Source organism: Bubalus kerabau, chromosome 3 (genome assembly GCF_029407905.1).
Source record: "Bubalus kerabau isolate K-KA32 ecotype Philippines breed swamp buffalo chromosome 3, PCC_UOA_SB_1v2, whole genome shotgun sequence".
Classification (NCBI taxonomy): domain Eukaryota; kingdom Metazoa; phylum Chordata; class Mammalia; order Artiodactyla; family Bovidae; genus Bubalus; species Bubalus kerabau.
Genome location: NC_073626.1, coordinates 184,820,602 through 184,843,223, shown reverse-complemented (window position 1 = coordinate 184,843,223; position 22,622 = coordinate 184,820,602). Strand labels below are relative to the sequence as shown.

The 22,622-nt window shown below is 59.4% G+C and overlaps 1 protein-coding gene across 6 annotated transcripts in view; it reads right to left on the bottom strand.

Moving 5' to 3' along the window:
* HSPG2 (heparan sulfate proteoglycan 2) overlaps positions 1-22,622 on the bottom strand; it is a 108,384-nt gene that overhangs the window by 18,504 nt on the left and 67,258 nt on the right. For 3 of the 6 annotated variants that reach the window (XM_055574218.1, XM_055574219.1, XM_055574221.1), the window contains 36 exons: positions 22,098-22,190; positions 21,732-21,812; positions 21,300-21,530; positions 18,910-19,023; positions 17,610-17,737; positions 17,407-17,493; positions 16,269-16,327; positions 15,912-16,079; positions 15,645-15,755; positions 13,562-13,662; positions 13,290-13,470; positions 12,073-12,198; positions 11,754-11,906; positions 11,527-11,669; positions 11,114-11,249; positions 10,870-11,018; positions 10,508-10,658; positions 9,612-9,781; positions 9,366-9,507; positions 8,814-8,965; positions 8,527-8,662; positions 8,276-8,427; positions 7,201-7,336; positions 6,907-7,058; positions 6,056-6,194; positions 5,810-5,961; positions 5,072-5,207; positions 4,803-4,954; positions 4,470-4,608; positions 3,767-3,918; positions 3,396-3,543; positions 2,054-2,205; positions 1,345-1,486; positions 873-1,024; positions 333-474; positions 104-244 (listed from right to left, as the gene is read on the bottom strand). In XM_055574218.1, the coding sequence (XP_055430193.1) occupies positions 104-244; positions 333-474; positions 873-1,024; positions 1,345-1,486; positions 2,054-2,205; positions 3,396-3,543; positions 3,767-3,918; positions 4,470-4,608; positions 4,803-4,954; positions 5,072-5,207; positions 5,810-5,961; positions 6,056-6,194; positions 6,907-7,058; positions 7,201-7,336; positions 8,276-8,427; positions 8,527-8,662; positions 8,814-8,965; positions 9,366-9,507; positions 9,612-9,781; positions 10,508-10,658; positions 10,870-11,018; positions 11,114-11,249; positions 11,527-11,669; positions 11,754-11,906; positions 12,073-12,198; positions 13,290-13,470; positions 13,562-13,662; positions 15,645-15,755; positions 15,912-16,079; positions 16,269-16,327; positions 17,407-17,493; positions 17,610-17,737; positions 18,910-19,023; positions 21,300-21,530; positions 21,732-21,812; positions 22,098-22,190 (4,999 nt within the window). The remainder of the gene's footprint in view (positions 1-103; positions 245-332; positions 475-872; positions 1,025-1,344; positions 1,487-2,053; positions 2,206-3,395; positions 3,544-3,766; positions 3,919-4,469; positions 4,609-4,802; positions 4,955-5,071; positions 5,208-5,809; positions 5,962-6,055; positions 6,195-6,906; positions 7,059-7,200; positions 7,337-8,275; positions 8,428-8,526; positions 8,663-8,813; positions 8,966-9,365; positions 9,508-9,611; positions 9,782-10,507; positions 10,659-10,869; positions 11,019-11,113; positions 11,250-11,526; positions 11,670-11,753; positions 11,907-12,072; positions 12,199-13,289; positions 13,471-13,561; positions 13,663-15,644; positions 15,756-15,911; positions 16,080-16,268; positions 16,328-17,406; positions 17,494-17,609; positions 17,738-18,909; positions 19,024-21,299; positions 21,531-21,731; positions 21,813-22,097; positions 22,191-22,622) is intronic. The other 3 variants (XM_055574220.1, XM_055574222.1, XM_055574223.1) reach the window with 1 other exon arrangement.

Below are 22,622 nucleotides of genomic sequence, written 5' to 3'. Positions count from 1 at the left end.
ACACGGTGAGTTTGGTGCCAGGGTCCCCTCCACCCAGCCTCCAGTGGTTGTCATCGTGCATTCGTACCCATCTCTAGCCCCCCCTGCACCCGGCCCAGCTCACCCTCCAGCTCCTGGTTCCGAGTCTTCCACTCAAGGCTGATGGGGGCTGCCCCGTCATGGACGAGGCACTTGAAGCTGGCATCTTGGCCCTGCTGCACGGTGCTGCTGGGTGGGTCGATGGAGATCACAGGGCTCCTAAGACCTGGGGGGCAGAGGGCTGGGCTGGGCAGGGCTGTGTGGGTTCCAGGGTCTCCCCGCCTCCCCTGGCCCATGGTGTCTGCCTCACTCACGGTAGGAGGACCCCGCGCTGGGTGGGACAGTGATGGTGAAGGAGGCTTCCTGCTCGGACCCTGAGCCGCCAACCACGCGACATACGTATTCTCCAGAGTCAGACTGGGAGACGTGGTGGAGCCGTAGCCGGGAGCCGTGGGTCTGTCGGAATGATGAGGGGTGGCCGTCATGCCAAAGCACTTGGGGCAGGGCAAGCCCCCGAGCCCAGCTGTGCCAGTGTGTAAAGAGTTCTCCCTTGGGTCTCAGGAGCTCAGAGCTCCAGCTGGAGAGGGGAGGGTGGTTCACAGACACCTACAAGCCCAACATATCCCCTTTGTAGAGGGGAAAACTGGCTCAGGAGATGATTCAGCAGCAGAGCCAGGAGAAGAACCCAGGTCTCTTGACTCTCCGGCTGGTGATAACTCCTTGCAGGAAAGCATTTGATCCCCTAGGGTCCCCAGGCAGGCCGGGGTTTGTACGGAGAAGGTCGGGGAGGCAGAAGGTAACCGCAGGTCAGACCTGGCCCATTCTGGATTCCTCGCCATCCAGGGCCCCCGTACCTGGTGCCGGGCGGGCAGGCTGCCCCCGCGCTTGTGCCATGTGACCTGGGCGTGGGCCTGCCCGGGGACCACGCAGTTCAGATCGACGGTTTGCCCTTCAGTCACGTGGGAGGAGGAGGCCTCGATGTGGATGGGCTGGGCGAGTCCTGGGGCTGTGGACACAATGGGCAGTGGGTGGGAAAGCCGAGGCTCTAGGGGTGCAGGCAGACGCCGAAGGCGGGGGGCAGTGAGCACCACCTGGTGCTCTTTGAAGGTGCGCTGGCTTCAGAGCAGCTGACATGGCTGAGTGCCACTGACTTAAGAAGAGTCTCGGACCCCTGGGGGCTGGGGTGCCACGTGAGACCTTGGTCCCCAGTGGTTGGGGACCTTCCTGCAGCCAAGGGCTAGAGCCCTGCGGGAGAGCAGGAGGAACAAGGCCAGGAAGGGGCCCCAAGCCTGCGCCCCAGCACCACCCGCGGCTCTTGTCGCTCACCAGGAATGGGACTTGGGCTGGAAGCCTCGATTGTGACCAGGACGGAAGCCTCCAGGGTGCCCGTGCTGCTGGACACTTGGCAGGAGTATTCGCCAGAGTCGGCGGGGGACACGTGGTTCAGCCTCAGCAGCGGGCCGTGGACCTGGCCAGGGTGGGGAGAGTGAACTTGGCAGGGGGTGGAGGCTGGTGGCCAAGTTTTTCAGTTGCCCCAGCCCTGAAACCCGTCCCGCAGAACCGTCACGGGCCACTGCGGAGGCGGTCTCCTGCCAAAGGCGACCCCCTTCTGACATTAGACACCGCAGAGGATGTTTTCTGTTACATTTTTCCTGGCAGGAGAAAGCAGTGTCATGAGTAAGAGTGTTCTTTTCTGTTGCTTTGTTTGTTTGTTTTTTTAATTTTTGGCTGTACTCTGTAGCATATTAGATCTTAGTTCCCCAGCCAGGGATTGAACTCATTCCCCCTGCATTGGAGTCTTAACCACTGGGGAAGTTCAAGAGGTGTCCTTTCCTAATTCATGCCAAGGTTCTGGGCAGCCCTTGATATGAAGGGTTTAGCCCAACCATGTCCAGCTTGCCCTTGACCCCCTGACCCCCAGTGACCTTCTGCTGCCATTTCTCCTGAAGCCTTGAATGCGCTGGGGCCACCTTCCCTCCTGGGCAGGGGGAGTGGGGAGGAGGTGCCCGCACCCTGCTTTCTTCAGACTCCATACCTGGTGCCGAGCAGGGAGGCTGCCTCCACGCCTGTGCCAGGTGACCTGAGCATGGGCCTGGCCGGGCACCACACATTTTAGATCCAGGGTCTGCCCTTCGGCCACGTGGGAGGAGGAGGTCTCGATGCGGATGGGTGGAGCTCCGCCCGGGGCTGGCCCACAGGAAGAAGTCAGTGAGCTGGGGCTCCGTGCACCCTCAGCCCCTGCCCCTGGGTGCCCAGGTGTTCAGAGGCTACGCGACGACAGTCCTGATTGTCCCCCTTCCCGTTCCTCTGAGGCCTGGAGCAGCTGGGTTAGCCAGGGGCACAGAGGCGCCTCATTCTCTAGACGATGGCCCACCATCTCCTGAGCTCACATCATCGCTGGCGGCCGGGGCTCAGGGCCGGGGCCCTCCACACGGATCACTAATGTTTCCCGGACTTGCATAGTATGTGGCTAAGAACCCAGACTCTGGGGCCACACTGCCTGAGTTCAAAACCCAGCCCTGTTATTTATCAGTTGTGGAACCTTTGGAAAGCTATTAAAAAAAAAAACTAAACTAAACGAACAAACAAACAAACAAAAGAAACCTTCCCATGCGTCAGTTTCCCCATCTGTAAAACAGAGAGAACCATCATACCAACCTCAAACGCTTACTGTGAGGGGGAAATGAGTTCCTATGTGTAAATATACCAGGGCCCACCACCTAATAAGTGTGTATCATGCTCATTACTCAGCAGCTCAGGTACTATTATCATGAATCCTCTTACAGCCACACGCTGCCTGTGCTGTTAATTCCTTTCCATTTTCCTTTTTAAGTGAGTCACTGAAGATGAGCCTTAAATACACAGCCCCATTACAGGCAATGATTTCCATGCAGTTGTGACAGGTCTGACTTGTTGCTGTTTTTTGTCTAGTATACCAGCATCGATATAAAAGGTGTTCATCAGGGTACCGCTTAGAGTCACCCTCTCTGACCCCAGAGGTGCACGTTGCAGCCTTTTAAGGAACCTGCGTCATTGTTGCAAGGGCTCTACCAGCCCCACTTGACCAGATGCGGAAAGCGACACAGGAGCGCCTCGTGTAACATTTCAGAGCGTGGGCAGAGTGCTGGGGGCGCAAGCCCCGCAAGCAATGCCTCGTGCAACATTTCAGAGCGTGGGCAGAGTGCTGGGGGCGCAAGCCCCACAAGCAATGCCTCGTGCAACATTTCAGAGCGTGGGCAGAGTGCTGGGGGCGCAAGCCCCGCAAGCCAGGCTCTTGGCTCCGTGTTCTCGGGCCCCTGGGGACAAAACCCGTTCGCTCTGGCTCCCGACCTGGGTCCCTTCCTCCAGCCGCCCAGCCCCACCGCAGGGATCCTCACCGGGGACGACAACGGTGCCAGAGCCGGAAGCTTCAATGGTGACCAGGACGGAGGCCTCCAGGGGCCCAGAGCCGAGGGCCACGCGGCACACGTACTCGCCCGAGTCGGCCGGGGACACCCGGTGCAGCCGCAGGCGTGAGCCGTGGGTCTGAGGGGCACGGCGCGGGAGAGAAGCAGAAGTGAGGCGGCGTGGAGGATCCGGCCTTGGAGGCTGGGGCCCGGGGCTCAGCCTCTGACCCAGGCAGGCCCCGTGTCCCACGGGGGGCTCCCAGGTCTCCCCCCAGGGCAGGGCGTGAGGGACAGGCCCCAAGCCGGGGCGCCCACATCCAGCAGCCCTCCTACTAGGTCCTGCCCCCCACTCACGCCCCCACCTGGTGGTGAGCCGGGAGGCTGCCTCCACGCCTGTGCCACGTGACCTGTGCGTGGGCCTGGCCGGGGACCACGCAGTTCAGATCCAGGGTCTGCCCTTCGGCCACGTGGGAAGACGACGACTCGATCCTGATAGGCATGGTCCCGCCGGGGCCTGGGGGCACAGAGACAGAGAGCCAGGGCTTTGGTCCTAAGTCATTTGGGAGCCTCAACTGCGGAAACTCCCACTGCCCTCCAGGTAGGAACGCTAACACTTATTACAGGATGCCAGGCACTGATCTAAGTGCTTTCTGTGCATTATCAACTCATGTCAGCCTCACAAAATTCACCGACTTCCTGCGATGATGGGCGCGTTTACCACCCACACTGATGTAGTAGCAGCTACCAGCTAGGGCAGCTCCTGTGCACTTGGTTATTGAAACATGAAGGTCAAGCGTGGCTAGTGGCCACTGTACGGGACAGCTCTCTGAGGCTGAAATGACCCATATCCCCGCTTCACTGACGACGGCACCGAAGCCGAGAGGGAAGTCTCTCCCTCAAGGTCCTTAGTGGCGTTGGCAGGGTGTGAACCCAGGCTTCTTTCTGGGGAGCCCTCGTCCTGGCCCACCACCTCGTCTGAGTGCCCTGACTACAGAGCCCTTCCTCCCCAGGAAACACGGGTACCAGCATCTCCCACTCCCTGCCTGGGTCACTCATTGGACTCACCGGAGGGGCTACCGGTGCCGGGGGAGACTGAGACCACGATGGAGGCCTCCAGGGCATCGATGTTGTTGTTGGCCCGGCACACATACTCGCCTGAATCTGCCACGGACATCTGGTGCAGCCTTAGGTGGGAGCCGTGGGCCTGGGGGTGCAGAGACGGAGGGGGTTGAGGGGCTGAGGGGTCACCGGCTGGATCAGGCTTCCTCCATCAGGTTGGCTGAGGCCACCCTCTGTCTTGCCTCAGCAGGAGGAAGGACCAACAGCTAACGCTTCGGGCCACTTGCCCTGGGGGCTGTCTCCGAGCTGCCCACCCCATGGCCGGGCTCCGCTCCATACCTGGTGTCGAGCGGGAAGGCTGCCCCCACGCTTATACCACGTGATGGTGGCCTGGGGCTGCCCAGCGACCACGCAGTTCAGATCCAGGGTCTGTCCTTCGACTACCGTGGGGGACGAGGACTCGATCCTGATCGGTGGGGAGACACTGGGCACTGGGGACCGAGAGGATGGGCCAGACAGCTGGAGTTAGATGGCAGTGACCACTGCCAGGACCTCACTACCTCCCCCGGCACCCACTCGCCTGACCCCCTGCCCTCGGCAGTGCTCACCGTGGGAGGAGTCACCACCCTGGATGGTGACGATGAGTGAGGTCTCCTGGGAGCCGGCACCGTTACTGACGTGGCACACGTACTCACCCGAGTCTGCGGGTGTCACCTGGGGGATCCGAAGCCTGGAGCCCACGATCTAAGGCAGAGCAGGTGTCAGTGGGTTGGGGCGCGGCCCCTCCACCTCTCCCAGACTCTGGCAGCCTTGCTGCCTTGCTTTGGGGAGGGTGGGGGGGAGCTGCCCCCACCCTGGTCTCCTCCTGAACTCCGTCAATGGCCTTTCTGAGCTTCTGGGCTGGGTGCAGGGTGCCTCCAGCCTTTGCACTCTTTCTCAGCCGTCACCCCTCCAGCAAGCCCGCCGAGGCCCTCCGTGGGGACTTTTTCTACAGGGCTGTCACACGGAACACCTGCCTTGCCCAATAGTCTTTGAGCTACCCGAGGGCATGCCTGGTCTCATCCCCTTAGAATTCTCAGTGGCGGGAGTGGGACGCGGCCTGGAGCAGGTTCTCGGGGAAGGGCCAGGAGTGAGCAAATCACAGAATATTCTGTACTGGACCCACGCAGGCCAGTGGGACTCCTCTCCGTGTCCCCAGCACCAGCCAGGGCCCCTCTGGCAAGAACGCTCGCTGTGTGTTGAATGACTGAATGAGCACAGAGGGGGCTGTGAGGAGCTCCTCCTGGTTCCTGTGGGGGCCGGCCACGCCCCCCGGCGTGCGCCCTCCTGGCTCGCTGGCTCCATACCTGGTGCCGGCTGGGGAGGCTGCCTCCACGCTTGTACCAGGTGATGGTATGGGGGGCTTGGCTGGCCACCAGGCAGTTGAGGTCCAGGGTGCGCCCATTGGCCAGGGAGTCAGAGGAGGACTCGATGCGGACGGGGTACACCACGTTCTGGTCTGGGAGCGGGGAGAGAGGGGGGTCAGGGCGTGGGAGCCAGCGAGGGTGGAGCAGCCCCTCCCAGCCCGTCTGCGGTGACCCTGGGACACTCACAGCGGGTGGGGCCACGGCGTTGCTGGATGGTGACGAGGACCGAGGCCTCCTGGGTGCCTGAGCCGCTGACCACGCGGCACACGTACTCCCCGGAGTCCGCTGGCGTCATCTGGGGCAGCCGCAGCCTGGAGCCGTGCACCTGGGAGGCCGGGCAGGTTCAGAGCTGCGCTTGGGGCTCACAGTTCAGGCTCCCTTCCCTGGCCTCCCCCACCCATCCTGAAAGAGCCTGAGGGAAGCTCTTCTGGGGAGAACCAGCATTCAGGACCCTTCAGCTCCTTTGACGGGGTTTTGGGACTGGGTCTAGTGGGAGGAAGTAGAGGATCAGCATTTGTGGATGTCCGATGGAGTAGATGGATTCCCTAATAGTGGAGTTGGTAAAGAATCCGCCTGCAATGCAGGAGACCCCGGTTTGATTCCTGGGTTGGGAAGATCCGCTGGAGATGGGATAGGTTACCCACTCCAGTATTCTTGGGCTTCCTTTGTGGCTCAGCTGATAAAGAATCTGCCTGCAGTGTGGGAGCCCTGGGTTCGATCCCTGGGTTGGGAAGATCCCCTGGAGAAAGGAAAGACTACCCACTCCAGTATTCTGGCCTGGAGAATTCCATGGACTATAAAGCCCATGGGGTCGCAAATAGTTGGACAGGACTGAGCGACTTGAACTTTCACTTTCACTATGGAGCAGGTGAGCTAGGCAGTGTGAGCCCATTTGACAGATGAGGACACTGAGTCTTGGGGAAGTCAAAGGACTGGCCAGGCAAGATGGCAGAGCAATATCTGAACACAAAGCTCCTCACTCCGCAGTCTCGAGGGTCCTTCAGGCCCCCCTTCCTCCTTAGTTCCCTGCCTCCTACCTGGTGCCGGGAGGGAAGGCTGCCCCCACGCTTGTGCCACGTGACCTGGGCGTGGGGCTGCCCAGAAACCAGGCAGTTCAGATCCAGCGTCTGTCCTTCAGCCACGTGTGAGGAAGATGACTCGATCCGGACCGGGGGGGTGACCCCCAGCGCTGGGGACAGAGGGCAGAGAGTGAATCCCCAGCTGGGAGGAGGCGGGGAGGGGAGGGTGTGAGTGGAGGTAGGGTCTGCTGGTTTCTGGGGTCCTGCCTTTGCTGGAGTGGGGAGCTTCCCCCCCGAACCCCTACCACTCACCAGGCACAGAGTCTGCAGGCTCAATGCTGACCAGGACAGAGGACTCCAGGGGCACTGAACCGCCCACCACTCGGCACACGTACTCGCCCGAGTCGGCCGGAGACACCTGGTACAGTCTCAGCAGGGAGCCGTGGGTCTGGCCAGAATGGAGGTGGGGTCAGAGGGGGCCCTCTCGGGACCCTCGCACTGATCACCTGCAGCCCTGCCTCACTCTGAGCCTGAGAACTGACTTTTAACTCCATTCTGCTCAGAGATGGAGAAGTGGCTGTCTCATCCCAGGACCAGGGGTGGTCAGGAGAAGCCATGGGGAACTGAGCAAACACTAACACCACACTCCATCAACTTCTGGACACATTTAAAATAAAAAAAAAAAATAGGATGGAGCTGGTAACATGCATATTACTTTTGCTTTATTATTATTTTTGGGTGTCACTGTGTGGCCTATGGAATCCCAGCTCTCCAACCAGGGACTGAAACCAGGCCCTTGGCAGTGAAAACACAGAGTCCTAACCACTGGACAGCCAGGGAATTCCCTAGACACACTTTTAAATGCCTCTGAAATCAATATGCCTCTAATAGCGAATTACAAACGGCAGGGTTTTCTTCTTCTTTTTTTAACTCAGAGGTACATAAAGTAACAGTGAATCTTACCATCAGTGGCATCCTAAATGCTACAGAATATATCAATACTAACAGCTACCGACGTGAGAGTAACAACAGCCCCAGCACTTTCAGCCAAGACTCTGACCACTTGGCGTGCAAATTAGTTCACTTCATCCTTAAGATAATTCTGTAAGGTTGGTGCGATCGTTACCGTTTTACAGATGCTGAAAATATGCTACAGAGAGATTGAGTGATTTGCCCAAACGACTAGGTGGGGGAAGCGGCAGTCACACTCCACTTGGGCTGACCGGTCAGAGCGTCTGGGCTCTGAGCATCGCATCACACACCTGTGCAGAGGGGTCCAGGGCCTCTCCGTCTCAGAAGAGCCTCCTGCTCTCCCACCCCTGACCTCCACTCCCCAGGGGCCTCCCTCCCATCCGCTTCTCGGCCTGTCCATCCTCCAGTCCTGTACCTGGTGCCGGGCGGGCAGGCTGCCCCCGCGCTTGTGCCACGTGACCTGGGCGTGGGGCTGCCCGGGGACCACACAGTTCAGATCCAGGGTCTGCCCTTCGGCCACATGGGAGGAAGAGGGCTCGATGCGGACGGGCTGGGTGCCACCAGGAGCTGGGGGAGGAGATGGTCACTCGGTCAGTCCAGGCCTCTGCAGCGGCCCCGGCCTTTCCCCCTTTTCCCTCCAGGCCCAGGCCGGCTGGCCCCACTCACGGTAGGCGAAGCTGGCGCCCTGGGTCTTGGTGACTCTGACTGTGATGGAGGCCTCTACGCCGTTGCTGGCCCTGCAGACGTACTCGCCTGCGTCCGCTGGGGAGGCCTGGGAGATGTACAAGCGGGAGCCACGCGCCTGGACAGACGCGGGCAGGGGTGTGAGTGGGGGCTTCCCAGAGTCCGGCGGGCGCCCCGTACCCTGTTCCTCTGAGCTCAGCTCCCTCCGCGCCCTGTGGTCTGCTGTGTAGCCCTGGCCGGCCACCTCCCACCTTTCTGCCCCCGGGTACCTGGTGCCGGGCAGGGAGGGTGCCCCCACGTTTGTACCACGTGACCGGGGCATGGGCCTGGCCTGCCACCACGCAGTTCAGGTCCAGGGTCTGCCCCTCGGCCACTGTGGGGGACGAGGACTCGATCCTGACGGGAGGGACGGGTCCCGGGGCTGCGGGGAGAGGGGCTGGGTCGTAGATGCTTCCCAGGGGAGACGGCCAGTACTGCCCACCCCAGAGCTGGCTCGGCCTGGTGGGTTTAGAGTTAGAGGCCTCCTGGGCTCGAGGTCCTCAGCGGAGCAGCCTTGGGGAGGGGGCTGGAGCAGGAGCCCAGGCTTGCAGCGGGGTGTGAGGAAGAGGGAGGGAGGGATGAGGATAACTGAGGCTGGGAGACAGGCAGGGGCGGGAAGGCGTGTGAGTGGGCCAGACGGAACAGCGATGCGAAGATGGCGGGTTATGTGGCCAGCGCCGGCGTGGGCCTCCCAGCCCCGATCTCCACGTCAGCAACAGGGGTCACGAGCCCTCGGGAAGGCCCTCGGGCCCCTGCCAGCCTGTCACTGACTGTCCACTCACCGGGGATGGTGCCGGCGTCAGAGGCCTCGATGGAGACCAGGACGGAAGTCTCGAGGGGCCCAGAGCCCAGGATCACACGGCACACATACTCTCCCGAGTCGGCTGGGGACACCTGGTGCAGCCGCAGCAGCGAGCCATGGGTCTGAACGCAACCAGGGAGGGTCAGGAGGGGGCTGGAGCTGCTCCGTCCAGCCCCTCCTGCAGGCTGGCCCTGGGCCGGGGGAGGGGTGCGGTGGGCTGCTTTACCTGGTGCCGGGTGGGGAGGCTGCCGCCGCGTTTGTACCACGTGACCTGGGCGTGGGCCTGTCCGGGGACCACGCAGTTCAGATCCAGCGTCTGCCCTTCGGCCACGTGAGAGGAGGAGGGCTCGATGCGAATGGGCTGGGTACTGCCTGGAGCTGGGGCTCCACCGGGAGCTGGGGCGCAGAGGAGCTGGTCAGTGGCCAGGGCTCCTGAGCTCCCCACTCCCCACCCTGCAGCCCTGGGGTCTGACCAGGCCTGAGCTCAGGAGGACGGATGGGAGCCCTGGGGGCTGGGACCACACTGGCAGGACCAGCTGGACCCTTTTTTCCCCTCTCTGACCTTCATCCTGCCGTTCCAGGCCCATTTGCCTGCCCACCTAGACCTTGACCCATGACAAGCTGCTCTGGCTCGCAGGGAACCAGAGTCCTTTAGCACCCTGGGGTGGGGTGGGCCACAGGATGCCAACGATCACTCCCCAGCCCCTTTCTTCAGAATGTGTGCTGTGCATTCGCAGTACATTAGGGGATGCTGTCCCCATTCCACACATGAGGAAACTGAGGCCCCCAGAGGTACAATAACCAGTCCAAGGCTGGTTGAACCAGGACTGCCGGGACTTGAGCGCAGGTCAACCTGACTCCCAGCTCAGAGCTCAACCCTGACTGCTGCTTCCTGACGAATTCCGGAAACAGTACCCTCCCCATGGGGGTCTCTGTAAGTCAGGTCAACCTGTCTCCACCCTCAGACCCCTCATCTCTCCTCGCAGGGAAGGAGGGGATTGGAGCCTGCCAGGAGCGCCTCTTCCTGTCTGGATAGCACCGAACAGACCCCGGGGCGCCACCCTCGGGAATACAGGGGAGGCCGGAGGGCTCAGCCCTCACCCAGCCCCTCCGGCTCCTCACCTGGGGTGTAGCCGGGGCCTGGATGGCGGCTGTGGAGGACAGAGACGATGATGGAGGCCTCCTTGGGGCCTGAATCGTTCTCCACTCGGCACACATATTCTCCAGAATCGGCTGGTGATACCTGGGGCAGACGCAGCCGGGAGCCGTGCACCTGGGCCAGGTAAGGACAGAGGTTTGTGAGGATGGGAGGGGCTCTGGTCGCCATCCCCTCTGCGCCTGGCTCTGCCCAGGACTGCCCCACAAAGGGGGCTGCAGAGAGAGGGAAATAAGGGTGGGTCCTGCTCATGCAGAGTGTCTCCTCCTGGGGTGTGATGGACCACTCCTCGGGAGGCTCCCACCACAGGGCTCAGGGACCCTCGTACCTGGGCGTGGGGAGGCAGGCTGCCCCCTCGCTTATACCACGTGATCTGGCTGTGGGCCAGCCCTGCCACCACGCAGTTGAGGTCCAGGGTCTGTCCTTCGGTCACAGAAGATGAGGAGGACTCAATCCTGACCGGTGGGGTGGTGGCACCTAAGATGGGAGGCGGGGTTGGCGGGGGAGTGAGGCAACCTCGGTGGAGCCCCGGCTGGCCCTCCAACTCCTCCAAGCCCCTGGAGGCCCCGCACCTGGAAGGACGACCACTTGAATCCGGGCCTGGGCGGTGCCTGCGGGGCTGGTGGCCACACAGAGGTAGAAGCCGGCGTCGGCGGCCGTGATGGCAGGGATGAGCAGCGTGGCAATGTCTGTGCGCTCTGCGCGGGCCTGCCACACAGGGAGAAGGGGTCAGAGGCAGCCTGGCGTGGGCTGGCCAGGGAGGGCAGGCAGAGGCGTACAGGCCAGCTCAGAGCCGGGATCGGGGCCCCGGGTGGGCACCCAGGCAGCAAAGCAGGAGGCTGACAGCTTCCCCCTGCGAGGACACCCGGAGTGGGAATTTTGAGCACGGCAACCTCTTGGAAGTGGAGGGAACTGGAGGAGGAGAGGGGAGGGGCAGAGGGCAGGTGCTGGGACTCGGCTGAGCTGGCTGGGCAGGTACCCTCACCTGTGGGGGGAGGCTGCCCCCTTCCTTCCTCCAGGTGATGGTGGCACTGGGCACCCCCGCGGCCCTGCAGTACAGCCTGACGGTGCGGCCTTCGTGAACTTGGGTCCTCTCTGGGCTCACCTGGACCCTGGGCCCGCTGCCCCCTGCAGACAGAGTCCTGTGAGAACACCTCCCCAGGGCTGCCAGGGCCCCCCCACTGCCCTCCCCGCTCAGCCCAGTTCTCTCACCGTGCACGTGGAGCACAGCCCTGGCCACGTGCTGCCCGGCGCTGCTGTGGGCGCGGCACAGGTACTGTCCTTGATCCGAGGCCTCAACGGCTGGCAGGCGCAGGATGCCACGATGCACCTGTGCTTTCTGAGGGAGCTGGCCACCAGGGCCCCCTGACGGCGGGGAGGTGGGGTCAGTACCCGCTGGGATGGGCATTGCTGGGCCCCCCCACCGCCGTGTGCCGAGAGGTTGAGGTCCACCTCTTAGTGTCCCGCCCCCTGGCACTCCCCCACATCCAGGAGAGCCAGGCTCTGACAGTTGTACCCGCCACGGCCTCACCTGTCCACTCAAGGCTGGGCATAGGGTGCCCCGTGGCACTGCAGCGGAACTCGGCCGTCTGGCCCGGCTGCACTGTGAGCTGCGGCGGGTGGATGGAGACCATGGGGGCGGACGGGGCGGCCGAGGCTGAGGAGTGAGGAGACAGCATGTGGGGTCAGGGAGGGGAGGGACCCGTGCCAACAGCCTCCTTGCTGCTCCCTTTGCTGCCACTCCAGGCCTTCATGGCCATTCGTCCACACAGCAGGCAGAGGGAGTCTCTACATTGTCAGTCAGTGGGAGGGATTTCCCTGGCGGTCCGGGGGTTAGGACTTTGCACTTTCACTGCTGAGGCTGTGGGTTCAATCCCCGGTCGGGGAACTAAGATCCCCACATGCCTCTTGGCTCAAAAAAACCAACACCCAAACATAAAACAGAAGCAATATTGTAACAAATTCAATAAAGACTTCAAAAAAATGTTAAAAAAAAAAATGTCATTGGCGGTAGGGGTGGGGGGCACTTCTCTGGCAATCCAGTGGTTAGGAGTCTTCCCTTTCACTGCTGAGGGTGTGGGTTCGATCCCTGGTCAGGGAACTAAGATCCCACAAGTTGCACACGCGGCCAAAAAAAAAAAAAAAATGTCAATGGGATCTTGTTACTTGCCCACTGATGGCCTGTTCGTGGCTTTCAGAACAAAAACACCTGAATTCCCTGCTGTACCTCACTGAATGCACTCACCTCTGCCCATATCTTCAAGTTCCTCACCCACCCTTCCACACTGGCCCCGCCTTCCCTCAAACAGCACGCTCCTGCCTCAGGGCCCTTGCACATGCTGCTTCCGCTGTCAGCTCTTGCACGGCTGAACCCCTTCTCTTCCCTTCAGGTCTAAGCTGAGATGTCACTTCCTCCAGGGGGCCCTCCCTGACTACCCCATGTAGAAGAGCTCTCAGCTCAGGCCCACCTCAAGCCTCGCTTTCCTTCCACTCCACTCACATCCCAGCACCGGTGTGATTCTGTTGTTTGTCCACTGTTTCCAGACTCAGTGTCTCCCCACAGAACATGGAGGGTGGGAGGGCAGAGATACTGCTTGTCTAACCCCCCAACCCCATTTCTTCTGAGTCTAGGACCTGCCGTACTTCCAGTTCAGAAGCTGTCAGCTGAATGGAGACGCTCACTGGTCCTGGACAGCGTGGAGGAAGGGGCAGGGCCGGGTGGGTCAGGCATGGACGTGAACGGTGTACCTTGCACGTGCAGCGTGGCTGTGCCCTGGTCCATGGCGAACATATTGGAGCCGGTGCACACGTAGGTGCCCGCGTCACTGGGCTGTACGTTGCGAATGGTCAGGATACCGTTGAAATCCATGGCTCGGCTTGGCAGTTTCCCATTATGCAGGCGGGTCCACACCAGGGTATAAGCCGGAGACTGCAGGTAGGGGAGGCCAGGGAGATGGGCGTGGGGCTCAGAGACCCCGGGAGACAGACCCTCGCCAGTGCCCACTCCCTGCCCCGCCCACCTTGCTCTTGGCCGTGCAGATGAAGGTGACGTCGGCCCCGGGGCGCACGCTCTGGCTGCGTTGCTCCTCCACTGTGACTGTGATAGGCTTGCCGGGAGCCTCTGCGGGGGCGGGAGTTTGCCCGGGGAGTTGGGTGCTGGCCAGGCCCCTGTCCTGGGTCCACTTTCCCTCTCTCTCTCTCCATCACCCCAGTCTGGCTTAGCTTCCATTCCACTCCCTGACACCTCCCTCCCTCCTCCTGGCTCAAACCCACCATCTCCCGTCTCCCCTGCAGGCACCAAGCACCCATCAGGCTGTGGCCAGAGAGCATCACACCATGATCCCCTTGGCTCCGGTTCATCATCATAGTCCACAAACGAGCTCTTAACAATTCGCACTTCACCCCAGCGGGGTTCCTCTGTCTGGTATGAGTTTCTATCCTCCTAAACAACCATTTCACACCTCCTCCCAACTTCTCCACCCTCCAGAGTCCTCCTTCCACTTCTGTGGCTTCAGCTCAACTTCTGGAGAGAAGTGAAATGACTAGTCAGGAATTTTCCACGATCCCCAATCTCCCCACGTCCCTCCTCCCTGGTTTCTGAAGGACGAGCCTTCTCCCCACCTCCAGCCCACCCTCCACTCCCCTTCCTGAGTGCTGGAGCCCCTCCTGAGGATCCCCTCCCCCAACCGTGCCCTCTCTGGCTCCCTCCCCGTGGGATCATCCCACTCCACAGACAAATGTGTTCTAGAATTTCCCATATCTGAAAATGACCCCGACCCCACATGCGCCCCCCACTGCCCAGCTCCTGCCCTACTTCTTGTCCTCTGTTCAAAGGCAAGACTCTTGAAGCAGTTGTCTACACTGGTTGCCTCCCCATCCATTCTCTGCCCCACTCCAATCCTGTTTCTCCCCCTTCTCTTCACTGCAAACCACTCCTGTCAAAGCATCAACTCCGAGGGTTATTTCTCTGCCTGGAGCTGACCTACTGGGAGCTTCTGGCGAGCAGGCCACTCTCCAGGAAGCCGTTTCCCCCCTGACTTCCAGCCACCCCCTCCCCCAGCCTCCTCCTGTCTGTGGGCTGTGCCCACTTGCTCTCTCCTGTATCTGACAAGCTCAAGTTGGGGTTCCCCAGGGCTCTGTCCTGGGTGACTTCATCCTGCCCCACCCCTGTACCCACAGTTCCCAAATTCATTTCTCTGGCCAGGGCCTCTTTCCTGAGCTCCAGATTCACAGCTCCAAAATGCCCACCTCATGTACACACTTCAGTGTTTCCCCAAACATCTCAAACTTTTAACAGGGCTAAAACCACACTCGTGGCTCCCTGGGACCTGCTGGTGGCAGGGGTTGCCGGCATCCCGTGCACACGCCCTGGCGTGCTCACTTCTGCACCCGCCTGCCTGAACTCTGCAGCAGCTGTGTTTCTTTGCAGGAGGGTTTCCTCAGGTCACTGTGCCTGCCCACAGGGTGGGACAGAATGCAGCAGCCTCAGTGCTCCTGGAACAGGCCCCAGTCAGTGACTGACGGGAGCTGGTGCACGCATACCCCAGCTCCCTTGGCCCTGCAGCAGTGGGTGGGAGCTGGGGCACAGTGGGGGGAACTCCAAGGAGCTGGCTTTACTCTGGAGTTCCCTGGTGCTGCCCCAGCTGTGTTCAGCAACACCTGCTCTAGGTGGTAATGTGCCCAGTGATGACATGCGCTTTCCTGGGTACCTTCTCTTCTCGCTTTCATTTCATTTCCCAAATAAACTACATGCACACAAATCTTTGTCTCAGTCTCTGCTTTTGGGGCAGCCCGAATGAAGAAACTCTGCTGTTGGAGCCTCTCTCATCTTGGTAAATGGTGCCCTGTGTGCCCAGCTGCTGGAATCCAGACCCTTGGGCATCTTCCTAGACTTTTCTCTCTCTGGGTATCAAGTCCTGCCAGCTCTGCCTGTATCAGTTCTACCATCTTGACGCCATCATCTCTTCCCATCTTTCTGGCCAGTGTCCTCATCCAGGAGACCACTGTCCCCCTCTGGCAGATGAATGCACCAGCGGCTTGGGTCTGCAATGTGCAGCCAGGCCCAGGACAGGCAGTGCTGGGGTTAGGGGACGAGGAACTCACCAGTGACCAGCAGCTCTGCCCGGCTGGTGTTGGCATGATGGAGATTCCGACAGGTACAAATGTAGACTCCAGCATCCGAGGGCTGGACGCTGGGGAAGTGCAGCTCTGAGCCTGGTGGCAAGGTGGGGGGAGGGGGCTCATCAGTGAAGATGCAACCTTTTACGACCCAGTCCTGGGTGTCGGTCCCTACAGGATCTCAGTAGGGTAGGCGCAGGCCTGTGTCTCCCCTTCCACCAGGGTGGCTGAGGGGCCTGGGGCCATGCGTACCTTGATGTCGCTGCTGGGTGCTGCTGGGCAAGGGCCGCCCATCTTCACGAGACCAGTAGAAGTAGTGGGGTGGGCTCCCACTGACCTGGCACCGCAGGGAGTGGGGGCCACCTTGGGGTACTACGCTCCGAGTCGGATGGACCTGCACCACCAGCGGGGCTTGGTCTGCTGGGAGAGGGACAGGGGAGGCCACTCAGGCAGGAGGCCCCCAGCAGGTACCACTGTCTCAAATCTCCCTGCCCTCCCAAAGATTGGCACACCCTGTCCCCACCTGTTCCCCAGACCTAGTATCTCTCAGTCTCCCTGGGTCTCCTGCCTTGCCCATCACCTTTGACCCAAGACCATGGTCCCACTTACCCTGCGGCAGGCACCGGCCCCCTGGCACATTGGGATTACCCACGTATCCTGGGGCACACCTGTAAGGAGGGACAAGGACAAGCTGTGTCGGGCCTCAGGGGACCCAGTGCCTCTTGGTGGACTTGGGGAGCCAGCTCTCTGCCCACTACAGGGTGAGGAGACTCAGAGCTCAGGAAGGATTTTCAGAGACCAAACCGGCCCCAGTACAGAGCCTCTGTGAGCTGAGAAAGCGGACTGGGGCGGGGTGGGGGGGTGGTGCGGGGAGAAGGTCAGCAGGTTGGATTCAGGGAAATATTCATTCAACAAACATTTATGTCCATGTGGTGGCAGAGTCGGACACGACTGAGCGACTAACACACACACACACACACACACACAACTAAGCAAGGTTATGGATGCACAACAGCAAACGTGATAAAATCCCTGCTCTTAAGGAACCACAGAAATGAGAGTGAGGGACATGCATGGGGGCTGGGGGGCATGGTGGGAGAGGGGCACTTGCCCAGCCCTGAGAATCAGGATGCTTCCCAGAGGACGAGACTCCTGGGCTGTTCTATTTCCTTGAAGCAGACTGTACTCAGCAAAGAATTTATCCCCATTTGCAACTATTTATTTGCAGGATTACCCACTGTCTTGTCTCTCATTACAGGCAGTAGACTCTATAAGGGTTGGGACTGAATCTGTTTTGCTCATCACTTTGTTCCCAACATGTTCTACACTGCACGGCATACAGTAGAGTCTCAATAAAAACGCACTGAACAATGGAATAAAGCTCAGTCAGCCTTGAAGGCCAAACAGAAGTTAGCCAGGATGGGGGCGGGGGTCAGAATGTGGATGGAGAACGATCCATGAAGAGCAAAAACAGCACATCTAAAGAACTGAACAGAAGAAGTCAAGAAGGGACACCCAGCTAGAGTATAGAGTTAGGTGTCAGAGGTGGGATGAGCCTGGTGAATGATAAGGCTACTACCTAAGGAGCTTGGGCTGGTCCCAAGGGCACCGGGGAATCTTGGCAGGGTTTTGGGCAGGGGAGGGACATGATCCTGGTAGGGACCTTTCTGAGCAACATCATCCAGGACTCTCAGCTAGGAGTTTACCCCATGCCCCGCTCCCTGCATCCCTCCTATAGCAAACTTACTGCTCACAATACTGGCCAGTGTAGCCGGGTTCGCAGGCCGTGCAGCGGTACCCTCCAGCTCCCAGGCTTTCACAGGTGCGGGAGAACCTGCGGTGGGAGGTGAAGCTCGGGCTCTGGCACACCCACCCCCCCGTCCCCCACTTTCGCCCCAAGAGTCAGTGCAACGCCCTCCGCTCCCTCAGGCCTTGAGCAGGGGCACCCACATGTTCTCTGGGTTGGTCAGCGGGCAGGCGCAGGGCTGGCAGTCCTCGGGCGTTCCGGCCGTGGCATCTCCGTAGTAGCCAGGGGCACACTGCTCACAGAACTCCCCGGCGGCGTGGTGCTGGCATTGCTGCAAGGTGCAAGGGTGTCAGCCACTTGCTATTTGGCAAAATTTACCCCAAATCATACTCCCTCCAAGGGATTTGGTAATCCCTTGATCTGGAAATTCCACATTCGAGCTTATCTTAAAGAAATAGTCAGGGAGGGGCACAATGAATTCACTACAGGATGTTCCATTCATCTCAGCGGTGTTTTTGAAAGCACAATGCTGGAAACGCACCAAGAAAAAAAAGAACTGAGAAAATTAAAAAAGGAAATTCCATCCAAAAAGCTATCAAAAAGGATATTGATTGCATTTCTTACATTTTTCTATCTAAATACCTGTAATATCACAGGAAAGTACCCACTTGGGTATATGGGGGCAGAGTTTTGGAAATAAGCACTAATTGTAAAAAAAGCGTGTGTGTTTTATGTTTTCCTCCAAAAAGATCTATTTTTTTTAAATTAATGTAGCATAATCCTCATTCAATATTTAGTTGGTGGTTCTGTCAACCACCTGGTCCTTGACCACGTTAGCCTGGAGGGCTACACATATACCACTCTGAAAAGTTCAGGTGTAAAAAATATTGAAATATTGAAAGATGTCAAGAAGTGAAAAAAAGTTGATCATGAAACACAGTGACCCTGGGCTTATTTGCAAAACGAAAGGTATATTAATCTGTGTAAACATTTGCCCAGAAAAAAGAACTCCACAGTCTAATGTTGACAGTGATTACCTCCAGATGGTAGGATTTCAGGGAATTTTAACTTTGTTTTTAAGTTATCTCTACAGTCTGATTCTTCTACAGAAAACATGTGTCACACTGGTGATAGGAAATAACAGGAACCAGCGTTCTCTTGTTTTCTGGATTTTGGGGGCTGTACCACGTGGCTTGTAGGATCTCAGTCCCCCAGCCAGTGACTGAGCCCATGCCCTCTGCAGTGGGCCACCAGGGAATCCTCTAAAGCTTTCTTTATAAAGAAGGGTGCTAATCCACAGCTCTGTTCACCCCACCATGTCTGCAACTCCTCAGTGCCTCAGACCTGCTGGCCCAGGCACTTTGCCCCATAGGATGTGCCCTGTGACTTTGCCCCTGGACGTCCGTCTAAACACACCAAAGCCCTCCCACCCCACAGCCAGCCCTGATACCCCACCCAGCCCCAGCCAAGCGGCCCCCTGCCCTGGCCCTGTGTGCATCTTACCGAGCAGGCCCCGGTCTCCGGGTGGCACAGGTCTGAGTGGCCATTGCATTCACACAGCTCACAGTGGCCGAGGTAGAGTCCACTCCCGGTGCGCGTGTAGCCCGGGGCACAGTCCTAGGGGACAGAGGGGAGCGTTGGTCTCCATCTCCAAGGTGGTCCCACCTGCAGCCGGTAGACCCAGAACTCCTCTCCTCAGTCACCTTGACTCCCATTGGCTCTTGGAGGGCAGAGTCCAGGCCCAGCTCCCCATCCCAGCATCCCCTCTCAGGGGCCCTCCCCTCCTCCCAGCTCTGGAGAGCTCTGGAGAGCTGGGAGTGTCTGTCCCCGTCCTGTCTGGCATCTCCAGTCATGGATATACTGAAATAATAGTTCATCCTTAATGGAGAGGACTCTTGAGAGTCCCTTGGACAGCCAAGAGATCAAACCAGTTAATCCTAAAGGAAATTAATCCTAACTGTTCATTGGAAGGACTGAACCTGAAGCTCCCATACTTTGGCCACCTGATGCGAAAAACTGACTCATTGGAAAAGACCTTGATGCTGGGAAAGATTGAGGGCAGGAGGAGAAGGGGGTGACAGAGGATGAGATGGTTGGAGGGCATCACCGACTCAATGCACATGAGTTTGAGCAGGCTCTGGGAGATGGTGAAGGACAGGGAGGCCTGGCGTGAGGCAGTCCATGGGGTCACAAAGAGTTGGACACGACTTAGTGAGTGAGTGAACAACAATGCAGAACCCCTCTCTGGCCCCAGGGCTTCGTTCCTAAAACTTCTTCTAGCCGGATCTTTATTGAAAAACAACCCCTACATGGAAAAAGGAGAGCTCAGAAGACCTGGAGTTGGGGTGACTCCTTGAAGACTTTTATGACTGTGTTTACCTTTGCCCCATAAGTGAAGGAGGCAGCACCCATGTAACCAAGGAGGTTTGTACACATCCTAAGTGAGTAATCAGGGGTTCTGAGAACAATGAATTTCTATTCGCTCTGCTGCTTCTTTGAAATCTCTCCAGGCCCTCCCTCCCCGACCATTTCAAAGGGATGTTTATAAATCTGTTTTGTTTCATTGCGGAAAATGTGCACCAGGGATTCTGCCTTCTCCGGGAGTTCTCCAAAACGTGTTGCTTCACCAAAAAAAAAAAAGTGTTGTTTCATAACTTCAAGGGACGTGAAGCTCATCTCCTTGGATGTGAGCGTTCCTGTGGCCACGGCAAACGTGCACAGATACAAAGCTGTAGAGACACAGGCTTCTCACCGGGACTTCCTGAGTTGGGCTGGGGAGCTGGCTGTTTGACCTCCCTGGTGCCCACCTGGCATCGCAGCCCTCCCCACTCCCCTCCCGCGATCCCCCTTCCCCACTTCCACACCCACTCATCCAGTGTTAAGCGGTTGCCCGCTCTGTGCCTGGGGATTCAGGGGTGAGCAGTCAGCGCAGGCCCTGCCCTCGCGTTCAGTCTCCAGCAGAGCCCTGTAGATGTTCTTGGAGTCCCTCCAACCTCCTGTCCTCCCTTCCACTCCCCAGCCCCCTTCCCTCCCAGTTGAGCTGCCTGTCTCTCCCTGGCCCCAGCCATCTCAGTCGCGGTGAGCAGAGAAGTTTCCTGGGGCCCAGTTCCAACCCTGGCGTTCCCTCTGCAGCTTGGCAATAGTTCCTGCTGGGGGAGCCTTACTCCAGGCCTGAAGAAGTGCCCCCCGCCCCAGCTTTCCAGGGGTGACCCTTCTGCACCACAGGCTCTGTCCCCACACATTCCTCTTTCTGACACTTCTGTGTATTCTGTCCTCCTGCCTAGAAGCCTACTCCCATCCCACGCTGTTCGCCACTAGGAGGCATCTCCAAGCTCTGCTTTGGGCTAACTTTGGGTGTCTCCGTTTGTCTCTGTGTCTCTGGTGAGCACCCTGAGAGGGCGAGCTGAGTCTTAACTCTGCAGGGTATAGCTGTGTGCCCTTGGGTAAGTCACACACCTTTCAGAGCCTCATTTTTTAAAATTAATCTGTTAAAAGGGGGCAATTACACCTCTCTCAGAGCTGTCGGGAAGAACATATGCCCTGTCGCTGAGCATATTAAAGTTATGATGGTGACCATGTGCATGCGTGCTAAGTTGCTTCAGTCACGATTGACTCTTTGAGACCCCATGGACCATAGCCCACCAGGTTCCTCTGTCCGTGGGGTTTTCCAGGCAAGAATACTGGAGTGGTTTGCTGTGTCCTCCTCTAGGGGATCTTCCTGACCCAGGGATCGAACCTGGACCTCTCACGTCTCTCCCGCGCTGGCAGGCGGGTTCTTTACCGCTAGTGCCACCTGGGAAGCCCCATGGTGATCACAGGCCGTGGAAATCCCAGCTGACCTCTTGTGGACCCAGCTACGCTGGTGCAGAGGCAGCTGGGCGGGCCACGCTCACCTGGCAGGACGTGCCGACGTAGCCTGGGGGGCAGCGGCATTCCTCCACCTCCAGGGCCCGGGGTCCCTCGGAGGGGCCGGGCTGGGCGACCTCAAGGCTGACCCCGCTGATGCTGGCCGCCAATGGCATGGAGGAGAATGTGGCCCGGACCAGGAGCTCGTCCAGGTCGGCTAGCGCCATCAGGAGGTGCTCGCGGGTAGCTGGCTGCCCGTCAGGCCGGTGCCAGAATTCCTGGGTGGGGAGAGAAGACAGCAGATGAAGGTGAGGGGTTGGCCCTGCAGCACCCCCACCCCCAACCCCTGCCTCCCAGGCACTGGCTGAGGACAGAGCTCAGGACCGGGGTGGAGTAAGAGGCAGGGGAAGCTGGCGTCAAAGCCGGGCTCCAAAGCAGGCTGGGGAGGGTCAGACACTGTGTGGCCGAGTGCCTCTCACCTCTCGGAAAACGACCTCGTAGTTCTTCCTCTCCGGGCCCTGCAGCGCTGGCTGGGAGGCTACCAGCATGATGTTGTTGCCCTGGGGAGACACCAGCAGGATTGGAGGGGAACCGAGGGGCTCTTGGGGACAGTAGGACCTCCTCCAGTCCCAGCCTTCCATCTCCCCAATCTCCCAAGCTCCTGTGCCCTAAGGAGTCAGGTACAGGCCCTGGAGCCGGGCCCGGCCTCTGTAGTTCCAGACACGGGATGCAGTGGGGGCCCTAAGCAGTGGGTGGGTGCCGGGCCAGCTGAGCGCTGGCTGAAAGGGCAGAAACATCAAGCATGCTCCCCTTCTTCCCGCCTGGCGCGGAAGCCCCATGCTCACCGTGATCTGGACGTTGGGGTCAGAGAGTGGGCTGCCCTGGGCCCCCGCCGTGTAGGACAGGGTGTATCGCAGCTTCCCGCCATAGGCCGCCACCTGCAAGACGCAAGCCCTGCAGTTGCACCCTGAGTCTGCCCTCCTCTGGGATCTGCGTGACCCGACAGGTGAGGGGGCGGAGCCTCGGAAGGCCTTTCTGCACCTGTGCTGTCCCCCCAGCCAACCAGGGCCCCATGGTCACTGAGCTGACTCGACACCCATCAGTTCCCTCACAGTCTCAGACCTGGGGGCAGCGTGCCCCTGAGAAGCCTCTATGCTGTTTTGTAGGTTCCCCCTTTCCCATAGTCTCTTGATCCCATCAAACAAGCTCTAAGTCCCTTCCAGTAATGGAATTTCTCATAAAGCAGACAGGGGTAATGACCGTGAGCACCACGGGGAAGCTGCAGAAGGCTCGAAAGTTCTCAGCCACGGCAGAGGCAGCAGGGGAGGCTGACGGCTCCTTAGAACTCCTGCTGTCTGGGCCGGCGGCTT